This window comes from Penicillium nucicola, assembly GCF_028828085.1.
Source record: "Penicillium nucicola strain IBT 29836 chromosome Unknown utg000007l, whole genome shotgun sequence".
NCBI lineage: Eukaryota > Fungi > Ascomycota > Eurotiomycetes > Eurotiales > Aspergillaceae > Penicillium > Penicillium nucicola.
In genome coordinates this window covers 1,019,076-1,044,504 of record NW_026643131.1, presented here as the reverse complement: position 1 = coordinate 1,044,504, position 25,429 = coordinate 1,019,076, and the positions used below count along the sequence as shown (strand labels likewise).

The 25,429-nt window shown below is 50.1% G+C and overlaps 13 protein-coding genes across 13 annotated transcripts; 5 read left to right on the top strand and 8 right to left on the bottom strand.

Annotated features, from left to right (window-relative positions):
• Nucleotides 1–285: 285 nt before the first annotated feature.
• Nucleotides 286–1,760, top strand: N7511_007459 (uncharacterized protein; the record flags this gene model as incomplete). The annotated part of the gene is made up of 4 exons (XM_057129836.1): nucleotides 286–442; nucleotides 495–1,226; nucleotides 1,285–1,413; nucleotides 1,465–1,760. 4 exons carry the CDS (start codon nucleotides 286–288, stop codon nucleotides 1,758–1,760), a joined length of 1,314 nt encoding a protein of 437 aa, XP_056982904.1.
• A 361-nt stretch (nucleotides 1,761–2,121) lies between these two features.
• Nucleotides 2,122–3,904, bottom strand: N7511_007458 (uncharacterized protein; the record flags this gene model as incomplete). The annotated part of the gene is made up of 4 exons (XM_057129835.1): nucleotides 2,122–2,375; nucleotides 2,425–3,005; nucleotides 3,059–3,258; nucleotides 3,320–3,904. The coding sequence occupies 4 exons, from the start codon at nucleotides 3,902–3,904 to the stop codon at nucleotides 2,122–2,124; spliced, it is 1,620 nt and encodes a 539-aa protein (XP_056982903.1).
• Nucleotides 3,905–6,350: 2,446 nt separating this feature from the next.
• Nucleotides 6,351–7,631, bottom strand: N7511_007457 (phosphotransferase family protein; the record flags this gene model as incomplete). Its single annotated transcript, XM_057129834.1, has 3 exons — nucleotides 6,351–6,741; nucleotides 6,801–7,282; nucleotides 7,353–7,631. The coding sequence occupies 3 exons, from the start codon at nucleotides 7,629–7,631 to the stop codon at nucleotides 6,351–6,353; spliced, it is 1,152 nt and encodes a 383-aa protein (XP_056982902.1).
• Nucleotides 7,632–8,321: 690 nt separating this feature from the next.
• Nucleotides 8,322–9,826, top strand: N7511_007456 (uncharacterized protein; the record flags this gene model as incomplete). The annotated part of the gene is made up of 2 exons (XM_057129833.1): nucleotides 8,322–9,250; nucleotides 9,304–9,826. 2 exons carry the CDS (start codon nucleotides 8,322–8,324, stop codon nucleotides 9,824–9,826), a joined length of 1,452 nt encoding a protein of 483 aa, XP_056982901.1.
• A 1,172-nt stretch (nucleotides 9,827–10,998) lies between these two features.
• On the top strand, nucleotides 10,999–12,696 carry N7511_007455 (proline permease PrnB; the record flags this gene model as incomplete). The annotated part of the gene is made up of 2 exons (XM_057129832.1): nucleotides 10,999–11,185; nucleotides 11,246–12,696. The coding sequence occupies 2 exons, from the start codon at nucleotides 10,999–11,001 to the stop codon at nucleotides 12,694–12,696; spliced, it is 1,638 nt and encodes a 545-aa protein (XP_056982900.1).
• A 357-nt stretch (nucleotides 12,697–13,053) lies between these two features.
• Nucleotides 13,054–14,215, top strand: N7511_007454 (TauD/TfdA family dioxygenase; the record flags this gene model as incomplete). The annotated part of the gene is made up of 2 exons (XM_057129831.1): nucleotides 13,054–13,156; nucleotides 13,206–14,215. 2 exons carry the CDS (start codon nucleotides 13,054–13,056, stop codon nucleotides 14,213–14,215), a joined length of 1,113 nt encoding a protein of 370 aa, XP_056982899.1.
• A 192-nt stretch (nucleotides 14,216–14,407) lies between these two features.
• Nucleotides 14,408–16,210, bottom strand: N7511_007453 (LipA and NB-ARC domain protein; the record flags this gene model as incomplete). The annotated part of the gene is made up of 1 exon (XM_057129830.1): nucleotides 14,408–16,210. One exon carries the CDS (start codon nucleotides 16,208–16,210, stop codon nucleotides 14,408–14,410), a length of 1,803 nt encoding a protein of 600 aa, XP_056982898.1.
• Nucleotides 16,211–16,601: 391 nt separating this feature from the next.
• N7511_007452 (uncharacterized protein) lies at nucleotides 16,602–18,192 on the bottom strand (the record flags this gene model as incomplete). Its single annotated transcript, XM_057129829.1, has 8 exons — nucleotides 16,602–16,684; nucleotides 16,734–16,934; nucleotides 16,992–17,183; nucleotides 17,236–17,494; nucleotides 17,549–17,734; nucleotides 17,785–17,859; nucleotides 17,915–18,040; nucleotides 18,091–18,192. The coding sequence occupies 8 exons, from the start codon at nucleotides 18,190–18,192 to the stop codon at nucleotides 16,602–16,604; spliced, it is 1,224 nt and encodes a 407-aa protein (XP_056982897.1).
• A 486-nt stretch (nucleotides 18,193–18,678) lies between these two features.
• N7511_007451 (GNAT family N-acetyltransferase) lies at nucleotides 18,679–19,212 on the bottom strand (the record flags this gene model as incomplete). Its single annotated transcript, XM_057129828.1, has 1 exon — nucleotides 18,679–19,212. One exon carries the CDS (start codon nucleotides 19,210–19,212, stop codon nucleotides 18,679–18,681), a length of 534 nt encoding a protein of 177 aa, XP_056982896.1.
• A 186-nt stretch (nucleotides 19,213–19,398) lies between these two features.
• Nucleotides 19,399–20,316, bottom strand: N7511_007450 (aromatic alcohol reductase; the record flags this gene model as incomplete). The annotated part of the gene is made up of 1 exon (XM_057129827.1): nucleotides 19,399–20,316. The coding sequence occupies one exon, from the start codon at nucleotides 20,314–20,316 to the stop codon at nucleotides 19,399–19,401; it is 918 nt and encodes a 305-aa protein (XP_056982895.1).
• Nucleotides 20,317–20,692: 376 nt separating this feature from the next.
• On the top strand, nucleotides 20,693–22,090 carry N7511_007449 (FAD-binding oxidoreductase; the record flags this gene model as incomplete). Its single annotated transcript, XM_057129826.1, has 1 exon — nucleotides 20,693–22,090. The coding sequence occupies one exon, from the start codon at nucleotides 20,693–20,695 to the stop codon at nucleotides 22,088–22,090; it is 1,398 nt and encodes a 465-aa protein (XP_056982894.1).
• A 174-nt stretch (nucleotides 22,091–22,264) lies between these two features.
• N7511_007448 (A4/G1 family peptidase) lies at nucleotides 22,265–23,074 on the bottom strand (the record flags this gene model as incomplete). Its single annotated transcript, XM_057129825.1, has 1 exon — nucleotides 22,265–23,074. One exon carries the CDS (start codon nucleotides 23,072–23,074, stop codon nucleotides 22,265–22,267), a length of 810 nt encoding a protein of 269 aa, XP_056982893.1.
• Nucleotides 23,075–24,471: 1,397 nt separating this feature from the next.
• N7511_007447 (hemerythrin domain-containing protein) lies at nucleotides 24,472–25,076 on the bottom strand (the record flags this gene model as incomplete). Its single annotated transcript, XM_057129824.1, has 2 exons — nucleotides 24,472–24,903; nucleotides 24,963–25,076. The coding sequence occupies 2 exons, from the start codon at nucleotides 25,074–25,076 to the stop codon at nucleotides 24,472–24,474; spliced, it is 546 nt and encodes a 181-aa protein (XP_056982892.1).
• Nucleotides 25,077–25,429: the final 353 nt, after the last annotated feature.

Below are 25,429 nucleotides of genomic sequence, written 5' to 3'. Positions count from 1 at the left end.
GGGATGGAAGCGGGGGAAATGAAGTCCGTCCCTGAAGTCCTTATATTCGTCACGGCGAGGCTGTCTCTTCTGTTTCCCCAAACAACACGGAAGGCTTGTGACGAAAGAGTCGTTATCACTGAATGGATTGATGCCTCCGGACCTTGTCTGTTAGTCTGATATCCTAATTCAGGGCGGGAAGTTTCCCCGGCTTCCTCCCCTCACCCGGTACGATGCCCATGGTTGCTTAAATACCGGCGTGAATCCAACCAGGAACCATGCGAGCAATTGAAAGGTTTAGTCGCGATGAAAGTCTTGACAGCTCTATCTTTGGCCGGTCTGGTCTCGGCGCAAGTTGCACCCTACGGACAATGCGGTGGAAGCGGCTACACTGGCACCACAGTGTGCGCAACAGGTTGGGTCTGTCAGTACCAGAATGACTGGTATAGTCAATGCCTAGCATGTAAGTGCTGCCTGGCGGATCGGAATATTGTTTGTTGTATTGACTCTTCTAGCATCAAGTGGTGGAACCACAACCACGCTCACCACAAAGGCTTCCACCACGTCGACTACCACTGTCAAGACTACTTCAACTACTACCAAGACCACGTCCACCACGACCTCTAGCACGGGAGGAACTGGTTTCCCTACCACGAATGGGCTGAAATTCGAGATTGATGGAAAGACTAGCTACTTTGCAGGCTCCAACTCGTACTGGATTGGATTCCTCACAAATAATGCCGATGTGGATACCGTATTAGATCATATGGACGAGTCCGGGCTTCGCATTCTCCGAGTCTGGGGGTTCAATGATGTGAATACTGTCCCCTCAGCCGGAACTGTCTATTACCAGCTATTGTCCGGCGGAACAGCAACAATCAATACCGGCGCGGATGGCCTACAGCGTTTGGACTACGTGGTTGCAGCAGCAGAGAAGCGCAACGTCAAACTTATCATCAACTTTGTGAACAACTGGTCGGACTATGGAGGTATGGCGGCCTATGTCACAGCATTTGGCGGAAGTCAGACTACCTGGTACACAAATACTGCGGCTCAGACGGCCTATCGCGCCTACATCAAGGCAGTCGTGTCCCGGTACATCAACTCGCCTGCCATCTTCGCGTGGGAACTAGCCAACGAGCCCCGTTGTAACGGCTGTAGCACGTCTGTCCTTTATAACTGGATTTCGTCTACTAGTGCCTACATTAAATCTTTGGATTCAAAGCACATGGTGGCCATTGGTGATGGTAGGTGATCGAGAGTACTACTCCAGATACAGGAATTGGCTAACATCGGCGATTCAAGAGGGCTTCGGGCTGGACGCTGGCTCTGATGGCAGCTATCCTTACACTTATGGCGAGGGATTGAACTTCACCATGAACCTGGACATTGATACCATTGACTTTGCCACATTCCATCTCTATCCATCAAGCTGTACGCATACCCTTCCTTTTTCAACCCGTTCTATTGCTAATTGACTCAAAGGGGGCACGTCGAACGACTGGGGCAATGGCTGGATCACCTCCCACGGAGCCGCCTGTGCAGCTGCGGGCAAACCATGTTTGTTTGAGGAGTACGGTGTTACCTCCGACCACTGTTCAATTGAGGCACCATGGCAAACGACGGCGCTGTCGGCCACTGGTGTCGCAGCTGATCTCTACTGGCAGTATGGAGATACGCTTAGCTATGGACAATCGCCAGATGACGGTAACACCTTTTATTATGGAACTTCTGACTTTACCTGTCTGGTGACGAACCATGTGGCAGCCATTGGTTCCTAGCGCTAGATGAAAGTCAAGTAAAGCCTTGGTACAAAGGAGAAGAATATATGAAAGTGGTTTCATTGAATATAACATCTGCTTCTTCTTGGCTATCCAATACACTGTGTTAGGTACGATTAGTTCTCTCGCAGTTCATTGATCGAATCTACTTCTGAACCTGGTGAATCATCTAATTTAGTTCCGTCGGTTAACTTTTATAAATGGAGATGCTTTTACTAAGCTACAAGGTAAATTAGAACAGCGAGGGTATCTATGGTTATATACATGTAAGTGTCTCACATCGGAGGTGCAAGAGACCTCTTGGGGGAATTAAGAGACAGGTACAGCTTTCGCAGCCAAGACGCGACCACAGCGAGTCTATTCAAGTATCTCGAACCTTTTCGACCTTAGGAACCTCGGCATAAGTTAGAGGTGAGGTGGGTCGCGATGAGGCTCCATCGTGCTCCACTGCATCGGTTGGTGGGCCGCGGTAGTTGTGGTAGCCCCAGACTCCATACCAGACAGCAGCAATGGCCACAAATCCGACAAAAACTACCGAAGCATAGTTCATACTCTCCTTGGTCACCACCATCAGAGTGGGCATACAGAAGAGGGGAATAGCAAGGATACTCCAGGCTATCAAACAATTAGCAATGTCCGAGAAAATGAGAGAGGCTCTACTCACCAAGAGCAATGATGTTAGCCAGCAAGCCGACCACTCCGAAGTTGAAGCTTCCTTTCTTGATATCCTCGCGGCGACGGAAGATCAAGGAGACAGCAATCGGGCAAGCATAGCTCATGGTCAGGAAAATGACACCGACACCCGAGAAAGCATTGTACGCAGCGGTAGAGCCGAAGTAAATCACTCCAAGCACAATCTCCACCACCATACCCAACACCAAAGCATTAAAAGGAATGTTCAGCTTCGAGTTGACCGTACTCCACCACGCCGAACCGGGGATTCCACCGTCACGAGCAAAGGCCCATGTACAGCGCGAGGTGGCAGTAACACAACCCACACCGCAAATCAATCCCAACACGAGCAGAGGGATAAGTAGACAGAAAGCACCGGCAGAGTTTCCAATGGCGGCCTTGAAAATCGCCGGCGTAGGCTGACCAGAAGCTAGGTTGACCAAGTACGTCAAATCAGGGAGTACAAAGCACACGGGGATCAAGAAGAGAAGTCCGGCAACAAAGTTGATCACGATAGTTCCGACCATAGCTTTGGGAACCATGATGGCTGGTTCACGCACTTCTTCGCATAGACTTGAAATTATTAGCACGGCTTTTTCCACAGCACCATCAAAGGATGAACTCACGAGATGATCATGCCTGTCGCAGAGGTGGCGTACGCCGCCTGCAAAAGACCAATGAAAAAGGACCATCCAGCAGGCCACCCAGCTTGAGTCTCAAAGTGACCAAACACCCAGGCGCCGGAGTGACGACCTTGCTTCGCAATAGCCAGAAGGCAGACAATGATGGCAACCAGACCTGCCAAGGTCCAGAAGATGGCAAATGTCTAGATGGGAAGATATCAGTTTCTGAGCCCCATGGGGTAATATGGCACGTGCAATACATACCTCCAACCACGGCAGCCATTTGTTGCCAAACGCCGAGATGGCGTGGGTCAACAAGGTGATGGCCAGGAAAATCAGGAAGGTCTGGTAGGTCTGGAAGTCATCGGTGATGCCCACTCCCGGGGACTTCTCAAAGACATCCAAGCAGGCCACGAAAAGCAAGGCAGTGCCAAAATTCACAGCGAGGGTAATGGTGATATTGCCTGCCACATATGACCAGCCACAGATCCAGGATGCGACCCGACGACACCATAGCGGGGACAAGACAAAGGTCTGGTAATAGACACCACCGGCCGTTGGATACACCGAGGTAATCTCGGCCAGGGAGATGGCGACGCAGAGGATCAGGAACGAGATGATCACCCAACCCCAGATCACATTTGCCGGACCACCGGCGGCCAGAGGGTAGTAAAGGGTCGTAGACAAACCGTACGGAACGGATGAGAGAATGAAGCACATAAAGGTCACTTGCCAGATAGAGCGATTGCGAGCCAACTCAGGCTTGTAACCCATGTCTTCCAAGGTCCGATCGGCATTGGTAGTGTCCACACCCTGCTCCCCGGACGGGCGACGCTCCACGAGACCCATATTGAAGAAAATCGAGAAATAGTTTAGAGAGGAATGTACATATCAGAGCGGAACCTCTGAAGATATAGGAAATGGCAGATTCCCACGAGTCGACCAACTAGAGAGAAAAAAAAAGAAAAAAAAAGCAAACCACCGAACAAGGCAGTGGAGTCAGACGGGGATGACCAGCAGACAGCAGAGCCACTTGAGTGGTTCTTTGCGATGTGCAGCCAGTCACAGGCCGTGTGGAGGGCCACCAAACTAAGTTGGAGCCAGTCAGGGCGACGTCGTCGAAGGTTCTAACTAGAGTCCGTTACGGAGATATGGTGGGCCAATGACATGACTTGGCAAGTGGTGTGAGATAAACGGATTTCCGATCTCTTTCGCAGGAGACATACTCGACAAGGAAGTGAAGTCCTCGAAACATCGTAGCCTCTAGACAGTGTCTCCATCAGCCTCTATCTCCCATCGCGATCATCTGCTAGCGCGTTAACGGTAGCCAAGGTGATATCAGAGGCGCACTTCTCTAACCACCGAGGACTAGACAGACGCCAAACCGCCCTCTGCAGCCAATCACACCACTATGAGGATCAACAGCCCCGAATCTGCAAAGAAAACCCGCAAGTCGGTACCACATCTCAGCCGTGTGCCGTGCGGCCATCCCGTAGATAAGCTCCATTCAGGGGGGGGCAAAAGGAGCGAGACCATTCCCAGTGGCATTCTTGATTCGCAGCGGAATGTTGAGGGGCAAGAGAGATTGCCACTGGGAGTGCCTAATGCTGAGAGGCAGCCGGGACTATGTCGAAGGGCCTTGGGAGCCTCGAGGGGAAATTGAGAAGAGGCAAAATGAGAGGAAAATGTCTCAGCCTCATTTCCAACATACTGTCGAACGGGTCAGGAGCTAAGCTAAATGAACGTCCATCTTCGCGAGTCGAAAGTGCTGGACTACACCCTGGACGTGGATACCTGAGGTGTCAGTTGCTCCTCCACTTCTTGCGCTCCCGGTCGTGCACACTTCTTTCCACCATTCGCCCACCTTCGGACACAACTCGACAATCGCAGCCCACTGCCTCGACCGAATCGAATCCCTGATTGCCTGTGAGTTCCATTGGTTTGGTCTCGGCGTCGGGGCCCGAGACCACTGTGGCATGTGCTCCGAAGCTATACGCTGTCGCCAGTCGCCCCTCGTTAAAAGTCCCCCATGACTATCAACGAGGGTGTATATAGGCGGGCCGTGAGAACGGCCGGCGCCCATAGTCACCACCGAACCGCATGACTGAACTCCCGTACTCACAACACCACACTCACGGCCCGTCGGGAACGTATTGGATAATTGCGACCGCAGTGCGCGTCGATCGGATCGGAAAGTGGATGTAGAGAGAGGGTGGCGTGGGGAACACAAACGTATTCAGTCTGAATACTATCTTGTTCCTTTACGTCCACGCGCCCGGGGTACAATGAGCTGGGATACCTCGCTAACAGAATCTACAGGCACCACACGAGGGCACACAAGAGATGAGAACGCGCTGACCGAGGCGCAGAGCATACACGGTGGACCCATAATGTTAATTATCAACTGTGCTCGTCCCGAACAACCCAGCCAGTCTACACGTCGGATATCATCCAAATCCAGGGTCTTGTCAGTTCACATGCGGGGGAAGTGGAGAAGTGGTGCTGGTGCTATGGAACATGCCACACTGGGAATAATCAGGCTGCGCTTCGTACATGTAGACATGCACCGGGTCAGACCGCACTGTGCCGTGGATCGCTGCCAGCCCAACATGATATTCCAATTGTGTTGAGGATCAGAAACAACAATAGACGCACCGCGACTAACGGGTATCATCATATGGTGTAGAACATAGACCATTATATATCTATCCAACGTACTTTGCCTAGGTGAAGCACGAAAAAAAGGAACAATTGATGTCCCTAGTCGCTGCTCATTTCCAACCCACAATTCTCGCAATGAATACAAATTTTCTTGTTTTTTTTTAACTTTTTTTTCGAGTCACATTAGCTGTGGTCGGTCGAACTCACATGAACCAGGGGGGATGATGCTGTGACATCGCAAACAAAAGCAATTCCTTACATCAATAAGTGGCATTCCACTTGCATATGATCTGATGCTCATATGGGATACTGCACTTGAACTTTTGTGGCGTCCCTGAATCACGTAGATCTATGCAGAGACACGCAAATTGACTATAAGACCGAGATCTCCGAATGTCACATACTTGTATTAGCTTTTGCACACCAGGGCAGTCCACCCCATCCCTTTTACTTTATCTTTGGTTCACATCTCATGCATTCCGTGTTCTGGCAATCTGTGTACTCATAATGCTTATTTTCTGCTGCGGCATTCACCTGGCACACATTTTGGCATTTCTGCATAACTTCGTATCTAGATCTTCCTATGTATTCTGCATTTTCTCAATGAGTTCATTTAGAAAACCGTCTATGGGCCTCAATTGAACAAACATCCCAAGGGGCTCTTGGCCAGCCATTCTCGATCCCGTTCATGTCCTTTGATGATCAGATCCCGGGCAAATGTCAATAATTGCTCTTCCTCATCTTTGCTGCATCCAGCGGCGCTAATGAACGCCCAACTGATCATCTGTATGCCAATATGAGAGACTATATCGAACGCGACATCATCGTTAGCTATTTCGTAAGAGGCGGCCAGGTTTTCGAGAATGATCCCGCACACATCCAACGCTTTGAACATCTTTAGAATGCACAAGTCTCCAATAAGCTGGCCAATGTCCTGATGTTGTTGGCCATAATGATACATCTCCCAGTCAATCGGGGCGAGCATTAGTCCCGTCAACTTATGTGCAGATTCTGAGATCAAAATACTATCATCAGGTTATCAGGCTGTTCATGTCCCAGAGATGGTCAAGGGAGTTCCACTTACTTCCTTATTGACAGGTCCCCATGAATTAATCCAGGTGATTCTCCCTTTTCACATTCGAGCTTCTTAGTCACATAGCTCACTATCGTCTCCCCAAGTTCACAAAATATGTGAGGAAATCCTGCGATATTCTGTTCCAGTCTACTAAGATAGAAGCTATACATCGCAGTGCGATTCATGACGTTTCTCCCCACAGCCTTCAAGTAAGTTAAATGGCTTTCTTCTGAGGTCTTAGCATGGAAGGCGCGCAACCAGAGTCCCAATGCACGCCCAATGGAGGATGCGTAGTGATCAGAAATGGCACCGCCGGCAGGGGTCAAAAAGTACTTTGAGAGGTCAATGGTATTCGGCAAATTCTCCATAACTTGTAGATGGTGTTCAGAGGAAAGCCAATACGGGCAAGGCGGCCGGACTGTGAGCCCATCATATCGGATGACAGGAGACAACCCCATGTTCAATGCCTCCAGTACGGCAAATTCTTTGATCTGGGGACGAGTTAATTTACATTCGTACGTCAACTAAGAACCCCTCCTCCATGGGGGTTTCTGGACCTACACTGCGACTTGCGGGGAGCTCGATCGGCGCAGAGAGACTCGCAAAGTCTTCAGACACTTTCACAATTATCTCACTGCTTCCATCTGTGAGCGGGCGTGATAGCACCCCATGATATGTCGCATTCACAACTCCTCCACTTAGCCTCTGAATTGTGGAACAAGCATAGGGTGTGTCGGAAAGGATCTGGAGGATATCCGTGATCTCAATCGAATTCCCATACTTTGGTGTTTCTGATGCGGTTGACCGCACAAGATTCGAAGGCACCTGGCTCACAGTCATGTTTTTGGAGAGCTGGGCGAAATGTTCTGACAAGAGCTCTTTTTCCCTCAGAATCAATCCTTTTCAAATATTTGGGTGGTAATCGAAGGACACGTCAGCGAAGTTCGTCCTGTTGTGTTGGCGGAGCCATCAAACAGGATGCATCGCAGGACACTGCAGACCTGCATGCTAATATCACTGTACAGTACAGTACTGTACACATCATCTCCTCTATTGGTTTTCGAACTATCCCTTGGGGGGGGGGAGGGGGGGAGGATCTTTCATTGTTCACCCCCCAGGCGTGGACTCATCAATCCATCTAGGGGGATGGACGCGCACAACGTACCACACACAAGGTAAGGCCAAGTAAACAATCAGTCACCATGGCCTGCACCACACTGTTCATCACGCAAGGATGACATCGCACCACTGCTGCGCTATGCCAGACGAGCGGTGGGGTTTGGTGGCTCCAATAATGGCTGCAGGGGAAGTGAAGAGGATCATACAGTAAAAGCATCTGCTATCCCTTATTGCCACTTGGAACAATGTATCCCTGGCCCCTGCAGAATGTGTGGTGACCAGCGAAAATTTTGAACACTTGAGGGAGTTTACTAGAAAAAGACCGAGGTTGGCTTTTAGAGAGCCTCGAATCGCCCCCATAGGTGAGGGAGTGTCTCGTTCCGAAAAGCTTTCCTTCCTTGGTCTTGAAAGATGGTCGCAGCTGGCGGCTCTGAGGAGCCTGAACTGGTGTACTCAGCATTCGGCAAGTATGAGAGGATGTTTATTATCACCATGGTCACGCTGGCGGGTTTAGCATCACCTCTATCTAGCCAGATATATTATCCAGCAGTTCCGATCCTTGCGGATTATTATGGAGTGACGGTAGGCAAAATCAACCTCACTATCACCACATACATGATAGTCCAAGGGCTGGCACCGGCTTTCTTAAGCAGCTTCGCTGACTCTGGGGGCCGTCGCCCCGCGTACATCCTGGCTTTTATAACCTATTTCATGGCCAATCTTGGGTTGGCACTTCAAGACAACTATGCTGCCTTACTTGCTCTTCGTTGCCTTCAAAGTGCAGGCAGCAGCGCCACGTTCTCTCTAGGATATGGAGTCGCAGCGGATATTGCTGCGTCGAGACAAAGGGGCAGATACATGGGATCTATGAATGCAGGATTCATGACAGCACTTGCTTTCGGTCCTTTCTTGGGTGGCATCCTAGTCCAGTGGCAGGGGTGGAGAAGCATCTTTTGGTTTTTGGTAATTGCGAGCGGCAGTTATATGGTTCTTTATCTGGTTGCCGTGCCAGAAACATCGCGTCAGTTGGTAGGGAATGGGACCTTCTGCCCGTCATCTCCCTTGAGGATGTCAGGTATTCAGTGTCTTCAAGCATGGTGTAAAAGGGCATCCTCCGTCGACCCAAATGTGCTGAGACGGCAAGATAATTCTACCAACCCACGGCTCCAGACATACAACCCTATCCGGGCTTTGGAGGTCTTCCGGAGCAAGAGTGCAGCGATAGTCATCTGCCATCTCGGCTTGAATTACACCTTCAATATCATGATGGGAACCAGCACGGCGAATCTCTTTGGGCGCCTCTACAACCTGGACTCGATGAAAGTCGGACTATGTTTCTTGTACGTTATTCATTTCAGGAGGGCTACTCTAAGATCTCACTAACGACGGCCAGACCCGCTGGGATATGCGGATGCATAGGCTCTTTGTTGACAGGCATAATCGCCGATAGAAACTACCAACGCTTTTCTCATCGTCTCGGGTACACTTCTGATAATCAAGTCCGCACCGGACCACAAAAGTTTCCCTTTGAAAAGGCTCGATTACAAATCGTTTTTCCACTTACTGCTGTTGTAATCACTTGCTTGCTGTTATATGGCTGGATGCTCCAGCGCCGGGTTCCTCTCGCCGTGTTGCTAGTTTTACAAGGGATCCAGGGTTTCTGCAGCACAGGTTCAATCAGCGTCTTGAGCACACTATTAACCGACCTCAATCCTACTCGACCCGCCACAGCGTCCGCAGCATCAAATATGGTCCGATGCTGGCTTGGTGCTGGAGCCGTCGCAGCCTTAGATCACATGTTCAACGGTATGGGTTTTGGATGGTGTTTCTCTTTCATGGGATTATTGCTGCTGGCTTCAGTACCGCTGCTTTGTTTAGTATACGTCTATGGATTGGAGTGGCGAACCGCCTCTTAGTACTTAAACTATTTAAAGTTCCCAGCACACTGGTGGTGCGCGAGGTTAGCCAAAAAAAAAAAAAAAAAAAAAAAGCAACTGTACAGTACTTAGTAGACCAACTTATAAGATCAAATGTGCCTCACCCTGACTTATAAATGAATGGCCCAGGTCTCAATCGCTTGTGAGAGTCTGTACAAAAGGGCTAGTCGAGGATAGGAATGACACAAAAGCATTGGGCGAATAGAATGCGGTGGGGTCTTGGTACGCCAATTACCACCAGTCTTTCATCAAGTCACTCGTATTCTATATTTACATTGACATGTGCTTTCTAATCTAAGCTTGTTTAAGGTCAGATCCTCCCCATGCTGATAGCAAGCATTGCCTGTTTTGGACTAGCCCCACTTCGGATGGCCTTGGTCAGGCTTAGTGTAAAGCCTCTGATTGGTTACCATTACAGGCCACTCCTAATCTGGACTGGCTCCGACTATCTACGCCCTGTGTTGTGCCTCGCTTCTTGACCCCTGCACTCTTCCCAATAAGGCCACGTCCTGTGTATTACTTGAAGATGTGCCCAGCGTATTGGTCCGATGAAAAGTGTGCCCCGGACCGGTTGCCGGACCGGTGTTGTGTAGCTCTAATGTGCGTTCAGTATGATATGCTAACTTCAGCATCGGCTGGGTTAACTTGAGATACCATTCCGGTCAACCGGTAACTAGGCCGGTGTGGCTGTCAGTTATCATGAAGAGATAGCACGATACTGTTCCAACTGCATTTCTTTCATCTAATCGATTTCCGATAACCTGAGGCCAAGGTCTGCTGAAGCAACTTGAGGTGCTACCATGTGGTGGGCTTTGAGATTCTCTATCGGCTTAATAACTCCCTCTAAAAATCAGAAGCCAGATCAGAATGAAAATCTGAGCCTCTCTGAGAAGCTTCACGATTCAAGTTGGAAAATTAGAATGAATCTGCCGCCACGAGGCTTACCCCAGAATTTCTCTTGCGGGGCTTGTAACCTTGTCACATCGGTTAGCTGACCCCTGCCCTGCGCCATGAGGGACGAGGCAAATTAAATTCACGTGTGGCTGTCCAGGGTCTGTTTTGATATGCAACCGTCGGAAAACATTTAAAGCTATCCAGATCCCCATTTCCATGCCCTAGGGATTCTCTGATTTATCTCATCCTTCATCGAGATGGCAGGAATGGATAATGTGACCCATGTATCCCATGGGGATATTCAGCATCACATGAGCGACAAAGGCAAAACTGTTAGAACTCTTGTCGAAGCCGACCTTCTCGATGAGCGCTACACAACAACCCAGCGCGGTCTGAAGAATCGCCATGTTCAGTTGATGGCACTCGGAGGGACGATAGGAACTGGTATGTCGACGTTGACGCCTACCACTCTCATTAAATGATCAGTCGATTGACGCAAATTAGGTCTTTTTGTTGGTTCTGGCCAAGGGCTAGCCACAGGAGGTCCCGCGTCGCTTCTTCTGGGCTACCTCTTCATCTCGGCCATGGTTTATGGCCTGGTCACGGCTATTGCGGAAGTTGGTGCCTACTTACCAGTACACGGTGGTACAATGAGTTACCACGGATTCCGATACGTATCACGCAGCATGGGATTTGCCATGGGATATCTATACTGGTACTCTCTCGGCATCCTGGTCCCTTATGAGATCACAGCAGCTGGGTTGGTGATTGGATATTGGGATCAGAGTGGTTCTATCAGCATTGCAGTTTGGATCACGATTATGATGGTGATCATTGTTGCTCTAAACTTCATGCCCGTGCGAGTTTACGGCGAGTCCGAGTTCTGGTTCGCTGGCGTCAAAATCATCACTTTGATTGGTCTATTGATGGTCTCTTTCATTCTTTTCTGGGGTGGAGGCCCTAACCGTCAGCGACTGGGATTTCATTACTGGAAAGACCCGCGTCCCTTCAATGAGTACCTTGTTACAGGAGATGCCGGCCGATTCGTGGGGCTGTTGAAGTGCACTGTGTCGAGCGCGATTGCCTTCATCTTCGCCCCCGAGCTGATTGTGATCAGCGGAGGTGAGATGGAAAGCCCTCGACGGAATGTGCCTCGAGCCGCCCGGCGGTACATCTACCGATTGGTATTCTTCTACATCTTTGGTGTCCTGGCAATTGGCGTGATCTGCCCATCCAATGCCTCTCGCCTGACCAAGAGCGATGGAACAGTGAGCTCGTCACCTTTCGTGATTGGAATCAAGAATGCTGGAATCCCTGTGTTAGATCATATCGTCAACGCTGCTGTATTGACGTCTGCGTGGTCTGCCGGCAACTCTTTCCTGTACATGTCCTCTCGATCGCTGTATTCCTTGGCCATGTCTGGAAATGCACCCAGTATTTTCAAATCCTGCAACCGATGGGGAGTTCCTTACTATGCGGTTGGAGTGTCGGCCTGCTTCTCGGGGTTGGCCTACCTTGCGCTGGGCGACTCCAGTTCAGTTGTCTTCAACTGGTTCGTGAACTTTACAAACACCTCCGGCTTTATCTCTTGGATTTGTTGCTGCATCGTGTTCTTCCGGTTCCGCAAAGCCGTGGAAGCCCAAGGGATCGAGCAACCGTACAAATCACGGCTCCAGCCTTATGGCGCGTATTTCGGCCTGGCAGGTTCCATACTCATGTTGCTCATCAATGGCTTCACGGTTTTCTTTCCCTCTGAGTGGTCCGTCAGCAGTTTCTTCACCGCATACATCGGTATTCCAGCTTTTGTTGTTCTCTATGTTGGACACCGGATTGTCTACTGGAGTGATCCTTGGGCGTGGCGTCCGGAAGAGGTCGATATGCATACTGGCCTAGACGAGATTCTAGCGGCCGAGCTACCTGTACAGCCTCGAGGACCCTGGTGGAAGATTTGGTAAACGCATGACACATGACGCAAGGGCGATCAGCATTTTACTCTTAGTCAACTCCATTAATAGCCGGAGCAGGTAGAAATTGACTGCGGGTGAGTTGTCTCAACTCGCCCGCCTTATCGAAATGCAGCTTTCCATTCTTTCCAATCAAATCGCGTTTTTCTTCCACAATGCGGAGCTCAGCTTATCAAAACAGCCGAGATGGAGCAAGTGCCGACGACTGGATTTCTTATATAGTCCTGGGTTCGCCCGGTGTCCGCCGTCCACCGTCTCACCACCCGGCCCGACCTTATACTGCTTGTCGAACTTTAAATAGCCCGTTGTGCGCACCTGAGTCCGATATTCCGACTAGTTTCAACCGAAATGGCCGTGCTACCACTGACTGTCCGCCCGATCCAGCCTTCACCAGGCTCGGATATTGATTTTGGTGCTGAAATCGAGGGCGCCAACTTGGAGACCTTGACCGGTAAGGCATTTCACTTTTGGTTCCCGGGTTCTTTGACTAACTGCTTTAGACGAGCAATTTGCAACTATTCGTGACGCACTTTACCGCTATCATGTAGTCGTCTTCAAGAATCAGAAGGGACTATCTCCCAAAGCCCAATATGAGCTCACCAAGCGCTTCGATCCTGCCTCTGACAATTACGGACATGGCAAGACTATCGACGCTAAACGAAGCATTCTTCACCCCGATCTCAAGACCGTTCCCCATCAGCCACAGGTTCAGGTCATCGGAAATGGATTTGTTCCTTCATATGAAGGGCTGAAGGAAGTCACTCTACGACACCCACACCACCGCACATTCCACAAAGATCATGTTCCTGACGATCAAGACTACGATTTCACTCGGTTCTATCGCTGGCACATTGATGCTGCTCTTTACGATCTATACCCACCCCAAGTGACGACCCTGATGGCTGTAAGTGTCCCCAAAGGTCGTCGTCAGACATTATTATATGATGATGGCACGGGAGAAACAATGGATGTTCCCCTCGGCACAACGGCATTCGTCAGTGGCGAGCGAATGTTTGAGCTTCTTTCGCCCGAAGACAAAGAGTTTACCAAGACGAGCAAGATTGAATACGCTCCTCACCCATATATTTGGATGAGCCCAGCTCGGTCTCGTTCCACTGGACTCGGCATGCACTCCGAAGGTCTCGAGCTGCCAGAGTCGGACCTTCCACCGATCGACCCGAGCAAGATAATGGTCTTCCCTATGACCTGGAAGAATCCAGTGACGGGCAAGCTGGCACTGCAGATCCACCCATCTGCCGTGCGGCGAATTCACTGCGCTGATGGCACTGTGATCGAGGATTTGGCTCGTGTGCGGGAGATTGTCTACAACCTACAGCGACCAGCGATCAGCCCCCAATATGTCTATCCACATGACTGGGTGGATAATGATTTAGTGTTGTTTAACAACCGTGGAGTCCTTCACTCGGTAGTTGGTGCTTTCAAACCGGACGAGGTTCGTTTGTTCCGCCAGTGCAACTTGGCTGCCTCTGATCCGCCCGTCGGACCATGATCTTTTGATCTGAATGTCCTGAGGATTGCGTGTGTGCGATATGTCGGGATTGTGGTTGTATTGAACAAATAGAGAGCGATCTATGTAGACTGGGAATGTTAGCCTGAAATGAATGATGATATATTAACACTATTGTACAAATTAAATACCGCTATGGACTCGCTGCGTATACACAAGTATCTACAAAAGGGGCTACCGAACGATAAAGAACCCGTTGACGGCCACTTGGCTTTCTCTGATGCCATCAACGGCAGAACGTACACCAAGGCGATGCAATGGTACCTGTTGTGCCAGTTTCTGCCCATGGGTTTGCATATTTTCATAAAACTGCAGGCCTCGATCAACCCAGCCAGTAGCTTGGCGTTGCAAAGCATGCGTGTCTGGATTTTCGGACGCCCATGCAGGATGGCTTAAAGTATCCTGTACCACAGATGCATCATATGCATCAGCAAGCACGGCAGCCTCTGTCGCTGCCGCTTGTGCTTCAGCGAGTTGCTGAGTGGTGCTCCCCGTAGGCGGAGGGATCTCAGCGCGCAGGTATCCCAACACGCGGATTTCGACCTGAGTGGACTGTATGGGAATATCTTCAAGAAAGCGTAGAGCGACTACGCGTTTCGCAATCTGGGCTAGATTCACCCGAGCGGCCTGTAAAGGGTCCAATGTCCGAACGGATAGGATAGCAGGACACCATGGACTTGATGGTTCTTTACTAGACGAGGCTTCGAATCGAGCCCATCCGAAGAAGTATCCCCGTAATTGTTCCACCACCCAATCGGGCATTTTGATTAATGCCAGTCTCGGCAATTCACCGGGCTCAAAAGATGCAGTCTGACCAGGCTGGCAACGAGCTTTAAATATCATCGGAAATGGCGGCTGGGGACCAGCCTCGATGCTGAAAGGATTATTCTCAATGACCTGCGGTGCCACAAGATTCATGGGTGACCGTCCAATGGAGCCATTAGGGCCATTGATGATACCGCCCACCCGCTCCTGAGCACCGCTCTTTGCATAGACCTTTTGAGCGGCAGTTTTGTTCACCCATGAGGGACGAAACGGATCGACCTTAGCTTGCACCGTGGATTGAACCGCGACTGTAGCCGGAGCTGCAATAGTGCGGGCAGCAGTCTGAGCATAGAGACTAGCCACCAGTGCACCAACCTCAAGAGGCAGTGTACTCAAGCTTGCACCGCGAATGGAGCTCGGGCTGGTGGACGTGGAGAGCACTCGAAATACAGGACTATTGCCCAGGACTTTCTTCTTCAGACCCTGACAGAGAACCAGCTGGAAATACCCGTCGCCTCCCTCAGCGGGAATTCGGACAACGGCGGTTTCGCGCAGGTGATGCGTATCACGTGGACGACTCGGTGCCTTCTTTTTGAACTTCTTGATGTCGCGCTGCCAGGCGCGCTCATCATCCGGATTTACCTGGTCCGCTCGTAATGGCATTCCGGGGGTGACATCCACCCAGCCATCTCGCAAACGAAGTAGCGACTTGGCCCGCATGCCAGTCTTGCCCGACCATCCTTTACTCTGTAGCCAGAGAGTCCGGTCAAGGGGTAGAGGGGCATCGGAGAAGATTGATATCGTGACAGAAGTAGTATTTCCACGATAGAATACTAAGCCATGAGAGTGTCGCAAGATGGTAACATGTTTATTTGACTCTGTAGGATGATTGATAAGGCCCCCGAGGAAATGCCGAGCCTCACCATAGGCCTTTTGGACCGCTGTCGGCTGTGGAGGGGCCGGTGATGCACTCGGTCCTGCCGTGCGAGGCCTGGGGATTGGCCCAGGACTTGGGGACCTGGAAATTGGGGGCGGTCCATAGATCTCGGTGTAAGACGGGGGTGACGGGGGTACCAGGGGCACAAGCGATGGGGAGCTGGCAGCTGCCGCCCGGTGATCGGCGTACGTGGCCCCTAAGTTTGGGTTGGACACCGGCTTCCGTCGGATGCGGAATGATTCTGGTTTCTCAGGCTGCAGATATTTAGACGCCATTCTTTACGGAGAAACAAAGACTGACAAGCCCAGAGCCAAGGCCATGAGCTTCGGATACTCTGAACGGAACTTGGTCCAAGCTTGGAAGCCTGAGGCATGAAGACACCTGAAGACCAAGGCAAGACAGTAACGTTATTCAAACAATACAAACACAGTCGCTATAGTTGCGGGATTCCCATTTCGACCTGGCATCTATGCTGGATAGAGTTCCTTCCAACTCGTAGTCTGTGTTCAAAGAAACATCTTGCTCATGAGCTAGTGATAAAACAAATCTTGGAATAGTAGCGATTGAACTCAGAAAGCAAATTGCGCAGAGAATTCATTATATTTGATGATCGCTGGTTGTACATCGCTTTTCCACCATCTTACTGTGTCGATTCAAGATTTTATGCTATTCGCCCTGCAGCAACTGTGTGGAGTGGTCGATAACGTTGTGCGTGAAGCAAATCCCCATAACTTCCAGCATTTCCTCAGCTATCTTGGTCAGATTCCGAATGCATCACCAGGAAGAAGAGGGACCTACTCGTGATTCTGGCACTAGACGCGTCGTTTTCGTCCCGTCCGTTCAAGCGCGTGTAATGAAGGACCATCTCAACTCGAGCTCGACGAGAGGTCTCGTACATTTTGAGGCGCGATGGGATGGATTCCGGCGCAGTACCCGGTGGGAGCAAGGTCGCAATGCTCACAGCATCCTCAATTGCCATGGCTGCTCCTTGGCCCATATCTATCCAAAGATTGAGTCATCAGTAAGTGGCAAAATAGTTCTTGTGTCATGACTCACATGGCTGGAATGGGTGTGCTGCATCTCCTAGAAGTGCGGCGTGGCCTTTAGTCCAGGTTGGTAGCGGCTTCATGTCATACAAATCCCACACTTTGAGGTTATCCTCCGCACTATCAATTATTCTTCTGACGCCCGGAGAGAACTCTGAAAAAGCATTGACAATAGTCGTCTTGTCTCCTGCTGCTTGGGTGCCTGTTGACAATTGTGAGCCCACCATAATTTCAATAGATCAAGTGAAACTTACCGCCATTATGAGTATCTGTCTTGGTCTCTTTGGAAGGCATGAATGCACACAGGTTGAACACCTTGTTGTCAGAACATGGGTAGGCCACGAGCCGTCGGTCGTCAGCTGCCCATTCTATAAATACCCCTGGATCTTTGACAAAGTCTACAGTGTTTTCGTACTGCCGCAAGGACTCCGTTGGCAAAAGCCAGCGGAAGCAGGACTTTCCAACAGCATACGGAGATGGAGCACCGGGAGCGACACTTTGGCGCAGCTGCGACTTTGAAAGGGTCAGCATACATTTGCCACACTGAAACCGGCATCAAACTCATACATGAATCCCATCTGCGCCTAGAAGCAGGTCGGCCTTGAAGATGCGACCATCCTCAAGGGTTACTGAAGGACACACTCCCTCAAGATCTACGTTGGTGATCTTGCATTGGGTATGAAGCGTTGCTGTCTCCAGGGCGCGTTTTTTGAGATGATTGTGTAGATCCACCCGGTGTACGAGGTAGAATTCCTAAACAGTATTTAGCATGTTGAAATGATCATGGGATATCTCTCACTCACTGCTTGCCAGAGATGGCGTACATGCGCGAACTCTCCTTTGTACTTCAAGTCGCCCTTATATCCATATCTGTGCACCTAACAAGGCAAAACTATCAGCTTCGCACAGCGTACATTGAGTGCGATTACAAACCTCATGTATCAATGTGCCTCCGAAATCAAGAGGATCAATGCCCATCCAGCGGAGCGCAGCCGTACAATTCGGCGGCAGATGAATAGCAGCACCGGCCTCTCTCAAGAATGCCGACTTTTCCAAAACCTCAATTGATCGTCAGCAACAGGCGAGTTGGGTTGGTTGTGTCATCTTACCACGACGCGATGCCCTTGTTTGCCAAGAGAAATCGCCGCAGAGAGACCGGCGATTCCAGCGCCGACAACAACGACATCCAGAGGCTTGTCTGTCACCGTCATGGCTCACAGGAGGATTACAGGTATGAATCACAGTCACGACCTTCGCCAGATTTATAGAAATATGTCTGATCGCACAGTTTCGGGACCTAGTTCATCTCCGACCACTATCTCCGAGGGCCGAGCAGAGGAAGAAAGATGAGAGGCCGAAGTGGATTGAGGAAGAAGATCGACCAGTCTTCAGCCCGTGCATGGCATAGCTTGCCAGGTTGTCTTGGGTGTTTCATCCTGGGATCCCCCCTTGATGAATCAGCGGAAGTGGCAGGAGTTGCAGTTCCGGCATCCGAGTGGAATGGCTGGAAGTGATGCTCTAAAGCACTTCTCCACGCGACATTTCGGGGTCAAACACACATTGAAATGGTGAAATATTCAGCCCCCAAATCATAGGGCTGGTGTATCGAATTCAACTTTCGTCCGATCAGCCTTTATTATGTACATTTAGTCCGTTGGAAATCTCCAGTATTCGATCAACTTGACGGTCATTGAGTCTTAGGAATGTCTAAATTCGCAGCCCATAAATACCGTCCGTTGAATGGGAGTTTCATAATATGCCTCGATATCCACAAATCCGTACTTTCGATATAGTCGCTGTGCCGCGGTCATCTCTGGCAGCGTGTCCAGCCGGATACCACGATAGCCAAACGCTCGAGCCTGTGCCAGGATGGCTTCGACGAGTCTTTCTCCAAGCCGCTCTCCTCGTGCTTCCTCGAGAACATAGAGACGCTTCATCTCACACCATCCATCGGGACTACGCCGCAGCGCGACACATCCGAGAGCCGTGGGGCATGGCGGGGTAGAAGACTCAGCCGATTGATCAACAGGACAACTCCGTTGAGACAGATCTCGAGCGATCAAGAGCGCACCTCCCTGAGATGAGGCATATTTTCCTGGAAGTGAATCCAGCTCTTCTTGGAATGACTGAAAGCTCAGGTCGATGTTGAGCGAGGCGGCATAACCGGAAAATAGAACGAGAATAGCTGCGGCATCGTCGGGAAACCGCGCTGGGGTTATTTGGATTTGCATCGTGGGAGACAAAGTCAGTGAAGGGAGAAGAAACGTGAAAGGTGTCGGACAGCGAGGTCGGCGAACTTTTCAGGGCCCGAACTGTGACCAAAATGGGTTGCTTAGGGCTGATCGTCAACCACTTTCTGTTCATTCGCATCTCATACTTCAATTCTTCGGTTTATGTACAATGACTATACAATGACTCTACAGGATGTTCTCTTTCGCCCACGTCTCGGCTGTTTGCGCCGTGAGATTTTGCTGGAAATTCCACGTCTCTTTCAGATCCCAAGCCACACCACGTCCTTGCCCGAAAACCACTTGATATTTCAATAATCCATTGCTTGGATCCTCTGCAAGGGCAGTCTGTGCATCGGACACCAGGAGGACCTTTTTCTCGAACGGCTTTCGGGCGAGTCTCTCCACCAATTGAGCTAATTCCCCATAGGCGATCGTGTCCCCGCCAACAAAAATGACTTGATCGGAAATGAGGGCTTCCGAGTCCTTTCCAAGCACAATTTCCGCGGTGAACCGTCCAATATCCTCAGGGGTGGTAATGGTGACTCGATTCTCCCAGCCTCCAAGAGCTCGGATAGTAGCATGATCGAAGTCCACCACGCCGAATGATGGTGAGAACAAAAAGCTCGTAAACATCCCCGTGGAAATAATGGCCCATCTAGTCGTCTGCTGTGCGCGGAGCATATCCCGAACGTCGAGTTGTTCATCAAAGAGATCTTGCGCCGAACCGCGCCCGATTATATCATAGTCGACTCCAAACTGCCAGGGGATATACCGGGCTGTTTTAGCGGCGAGGACAGCCGAAGCGATCTTGACTTGGGTGCCTTTCCCAGAAACAAAGCCAGTGCAGCCGATGATGGTGTCATGGTTGGCGAAGATCGAGACGAGAGTTGATTCTTGATCATGCACAATGTCTCCAGGAACCACCTTCACTCCTATCTCTTGCAAGGAGTGTACATCTCTCTGTTTAACCGGATCGGTTGACTCGATTGTTTGAGACCGTAGCAAGACAGACACGGTGGCATTGTGGCTAAATGGGTGTTGGATCAAAGACTGAAGGACTTGAGATCCCAACTCTCCAGCGCCAATAATGAGGATTCTAGTCATATCGCAAGTAGACTGCGCGATAATTCTCCTCCTGAACAGGGATATTTATGTTCGAGGTTCAGTATGCGAACCCTTTTGCCAAGCCGACTTGCTTATCAATACAGGCTTCTTATGTCTCCGAAGTCGGAAACTTTGCGATGTTGAGATGCGCCGTCGTGGAACTCTTCAGGGATCTGAGGGATCTTATGCAGCTAAGAATCCCCCACTATGGAAGAACTATTGGCTCTCCTCTTGCCAAGTCATACCAGACTAACTCAGATCGGACGTTGTCTGGTAATAATATTCCACATCCAAAATTCCGCAGAGCCATCGAGTTGCTTTTGAGCTTTCAAATTATCCTGGTCTGCGCTAAAACGCACGAAACATACTACGAATCATGGATGAGCTCACGAAGTTTCTAGCGCAACACCCAAACATTCACTATGCCACTCCGTCTTCCCCGGACTACGACTCTTTAAGTTCAGGATATGTGCTCGATCACGGCAAAGTCCCAGCGATGATTGTACGACCTGCCTCAGCCGAAGATGTGGCGGCTCTGGTCGCTGTCCTGAAAAGAAATGAGCTCCCCTTTTCCATTCGAGTTGGTGGCCATGACATGTTTGGTCGATCGGCGGTCCATGATGCCGTCACCATAGATCTGCGCAAGATCGCGTATGTCCACGTTGACCCCGAAGCCTGCACGGCACGATTAGGTGGTGGAGTACTAGTCATGGAAGTACTTCAAGAGTTGAAGCAACATGGCATGGTTGCACCTCACCCAGTCATCCCGGGGGTTGGATTCGTGGGCTGGGCAACCCACGGCGGCTATGGTCTGCTCAGCGCGCAGTATGGGTTTGGAGTAGACCAGATCCTGCAGGCACGATTGGTCGACTCACAGGCAGTCATCCGTGATGCCGATGAGGAGATGCTGACCGCGATTCGCGGTGGGGGAGGATGCTTGGGGATCATCGTCGAGCTCACAATCAAGGTGTATCCATTGAACCAGGTACAGATCAAGTTCTCTCCTGCAATGAGATTGGTATTAATCAGAAGCCAGATCCTTGCAGGCGTCATAAGATATGAGTCCAGCGATATAGCAGCGACCATTAAACAATACAATGATGCATGGCGCACAGAGAAAGACGGACTTCCATCGAGTCTGAGCCTTTTCCAATGTATTGGAAATACATCTTCAGGCAAGGTATTCTCCGTGCTTTTTGTCTGGGCATCTACAGACATTGAATCTGGAGAGAAATGGCTGTCTAAAGTCAGCACCTGGTCCCTCGTGGCCGTGAGCACCGTTGCTCCAACTGATATGGTTACGTTCAACGAGCAAGCCCAGCGCATTTGTCATACAAATACCTACGGCCTGTGTCTCACTGTCAATCTATGTGAGCTAACGGCTGAGATCGTTGATGTCATCAGCAAGTATGCGCCATTAAAGCCGAGCGACCCGTCGACTATGTTTGCGATCCACGAGTTGCGCGCTTGCACTCCCCGGCCTGTGATGCCGACTGTCTGGGACACTCGTGTCCCACATTTTGTCATTGAAATCTTGCCTACTGTTCTTCATGCAGACAGACTCGATGAAGCCCTGGAATGGGCACGCAGCTTCCATAATGAAATGATGCGAACCGATAAATCTAATATTTTGGCATCAACCTATCTTCCACTTACTGAACCGAACAAGGTGGACATGAGGGCGATATATGGGAGCAAGTACCAGATTTTAAAGCGCGTCAAACAACAGTATGATCCAGATAATGTGTTTCGGCATACTGTGGTGCAAGTGTGACAGGTTTGAAATGAATTATCTTGAAGTCACATGTAAACATTACAGCTCTCGAATCTGTTTGTGGCATAGTCCGCCAGCTCTTTGAAGGCACAGAATCAAACAACACCACCCACGTAATATAAAATGCCAGACCACCAACGCCAAATATCAAAAGTCATTGGGTATAAACACGAATCATTGATAGCTAACGGTGAACTCAGTATCACTGAGGACCTTGACATGAGCCTTAACATCGCCATCTTGCTGAATATCCAGAATCGCGGCATTTTGGACACCATAGCTGGCCCCCTTGGCCTTAGCTTGGGCACCTGTGAAGTCAACCTTGCCAAAGTTGGCGAGGGGGACCATAGTGTCACCAGAATTAAAATCCTCAACGATCCATTCGGCATTCTGGCCACCGAGAGTGGCCGTGGTAGAGGGCGCACTCAGAGACTTGGTCACCTTCTGACCAGTGGACTTATTCTCAATGATAGCAACACCTTGACTCGGCGAGGACGATTCAACCTTGGCTACGATAACATCGCCAGCCGTCAAAGTGATGTCGAAGTTCTCGGCGTTCTTGGGGTACCACTCATACCAGGCATCGTACGTCTTCTGGCCATCCTGAATATAGGCATCGATACCAGTTTGCAGAATTGCCTGAGTGTAGGTATCACCATCGATACCAACCCAGGCAGACACAGCCTGCATATCACCGGAGTCGTCAGTAGCGGTAGGCTCGGGGACGGTGAAGGTGGCCGAGACAGCAGTGTAGGTAGCACTAGCAGGCGGCTGCTCGCGCACAACTCCAGCCCAGTTCTTGCTGTATTCAACGTCGGCTCCGGCAGAGCCTTCCTTGAGCAAGATGCTATTCTTGTCCGAGGGGCTCGACTGGCGCGGAAGGACACCACGGGCTCGCAGACGGTCCTCCAGGCCAGCTCTGGGAGCTGCAAGAGATGTGCCAGCCAGAACAGCAGTGGCCAGAATCGTGGAGGTGAACTTCATGATGGCGGTGGTAGGCGTGGAGCAGGGCGGATCCTAAGGGAAATATACTGCGACAAAGCACGGAATTGCAACGTGAGATACCTGGAGAAGTTTAGATAGTCTTGTTAGTACTTATATATGATTCTTCAAATGAAATGCATGCGGCAGATTATCATTCCCCCCGCATGGGGAAATAAGGCTCGTGGTGTAGTAGTGACCCCAATGACCTAGAACCCTGAGACATGCCCTGAGACCCGCAGAGTGGAGAGATGATGAACGACAAAAAGCAGGATGATCCAGATATTGATGTGACAATGCAAGGCGTCGTATGCTCATTGGTGTTCCTGCATACTGTATGTGTGTTGATCTCGTCCCCCTGCTCCGCATGTCCAGCATCAGATCAAGCCAACGTCATTGGGCTGTGTTTCCGTTATCGTCATAAGAACACTTGATTGCAGTCAGACTCTATCTGAGCTTGCGCGTTTAGACACAACATTCCTAAGCACAGTCACATCTGACAGCCACGACGGATCGGACAAAGATCAGCGCCAGATCCCGATGTGTGCACCCCACGAGATATGCCTTGTTTCAAGTCACAGACAACGTCTTTGGAAGTGGACAATAGCCATTGTATGCGAGTCTTGCATTCCATGCATTTCGTGAACTGCAGAATTATTAATTCGACAACTCAAGTGGGCGAGCAACAACATCGCATGCGTTAACATGGAAATTGCGGGCAGGAATATTGTACCAAGACACGCAGACACGCGAATAAAACATGCCATAGTCATTCGACGTCGCGGCTGAGAGATTATTTTGCACGAGACTCATGGAAACGTGTATCTCACAACGTCACTGCGTCGAAAGAGTTAGTCCACATACCAGCCAAGGGATGGCAACAAGTTCGCATTCCTCGACCCCCACAATTCGCTGTGATTGGCCTGTTTCTAAAATCATCTTCCGCGAGCAGAACACTCCGCTAGCAGCCTTCTTTTAGCCGTAGCTCACTGTCTTCATGCATTGGCCGAGTTGGTTGAATAGCTCCTTTCGTGAAGATCTCAAGGGGAGTGATGGCCGTTGAAAGCCAATCATGCATCTGGTGATCAGCGAGTAGGATGAGTCTGCAGATCTCAATCATGTTTCGTGGAATCATGTGAGTGCTTGTCAGTGATATTCTGATCATTGTCGTGCGGTATAGCGGCAACGAAGGATGGTCAGACCTGGGGTCAGTAAACAACAGAGGCCAAGGAACAGCATTTTCCAGTGCATATGATCAAAAATTGGTTGAGAGTAGAGTAACATATTCAACAAAAATAAGGTAAAGTGTGAAAACATAATACTGCAAGGTGGTCATGCAGCCGATGCGAAATACATTTCAAACAGAATCATCAAGGGGCAGTCATTAAACATATCCAACATCACATAGGCAGACGACGCATCTCCTCCAACGACCAGAATTTGCGCATGTTCTCCGCGCGTAGAGTCTGGACCTCTTGATCCAAGTGTGTCCACAGGACTTCTGCAAATCCTTCCATCAACCGTTTCATCTCCTCACGGCGCATGTCTTCTTCACCAGAGCGACAATCTCCAAGGTACTTCTCAAGTTTCTCGAGTCCGGCATGAATCTGTCTGTGTTGGCTCAACAATTCTAGTTCTTTCCGGAATTCAGGCATTTTCTTGGCCAGCACGGGGAAGATGTGTTGCTCTTCAATGGAGTGGTGAAAATCCAACTGCGAGCAGAACTGCAGACCCATCATGATCATTTGACGAGCTGATAGGCCGCTAGGTCGCTTGCCAGTATTGCTGCAAGCTTCCCAGAGTTGATTCCACGTTAAACGGAAATGGCTGTGCTAAGTGGGAGTCAGAAACCTCGGCTTGCGCGATATGTGTTGGGATTGATAAGGCTCACAAATGCTTCCATTTGCTCGGACATGCGGTTATAAGTGCGAAAATCACTGGGAGACAGGGGCGGTAAACCCTCACCCGGGTTCGACGCTTCAGACTGATTCTTCTTGTAAACCATTGTGTCCGAGAAGCGTCGGGGCGAGCCAAAGAATCTGACTTGGGGGACAAAAGATGGCCGCAAAATCAATCGTGGGACAGGAATGCGACGATGCATCCGGCAGTTGAACTAGCAATCACTGCCGACTAATGAAACAAATATATCCAAGGAGCAGGTGGGAAGTACAGCAATCCGGGGGGATGAGAAAACAGGGATTTCTGATTCGACGAGCCCGGGAGATTGCTGGCGCTAGTCAGCTCTCTCTCGGCCACAGAAGTGGCTGCTATTGTGTGAATCGAAATACAATGCATACAAGTCTACTGTAAAGGTGCATAAAAAGGTGGTAAAAATAAAATAATGATGATGATATTAAC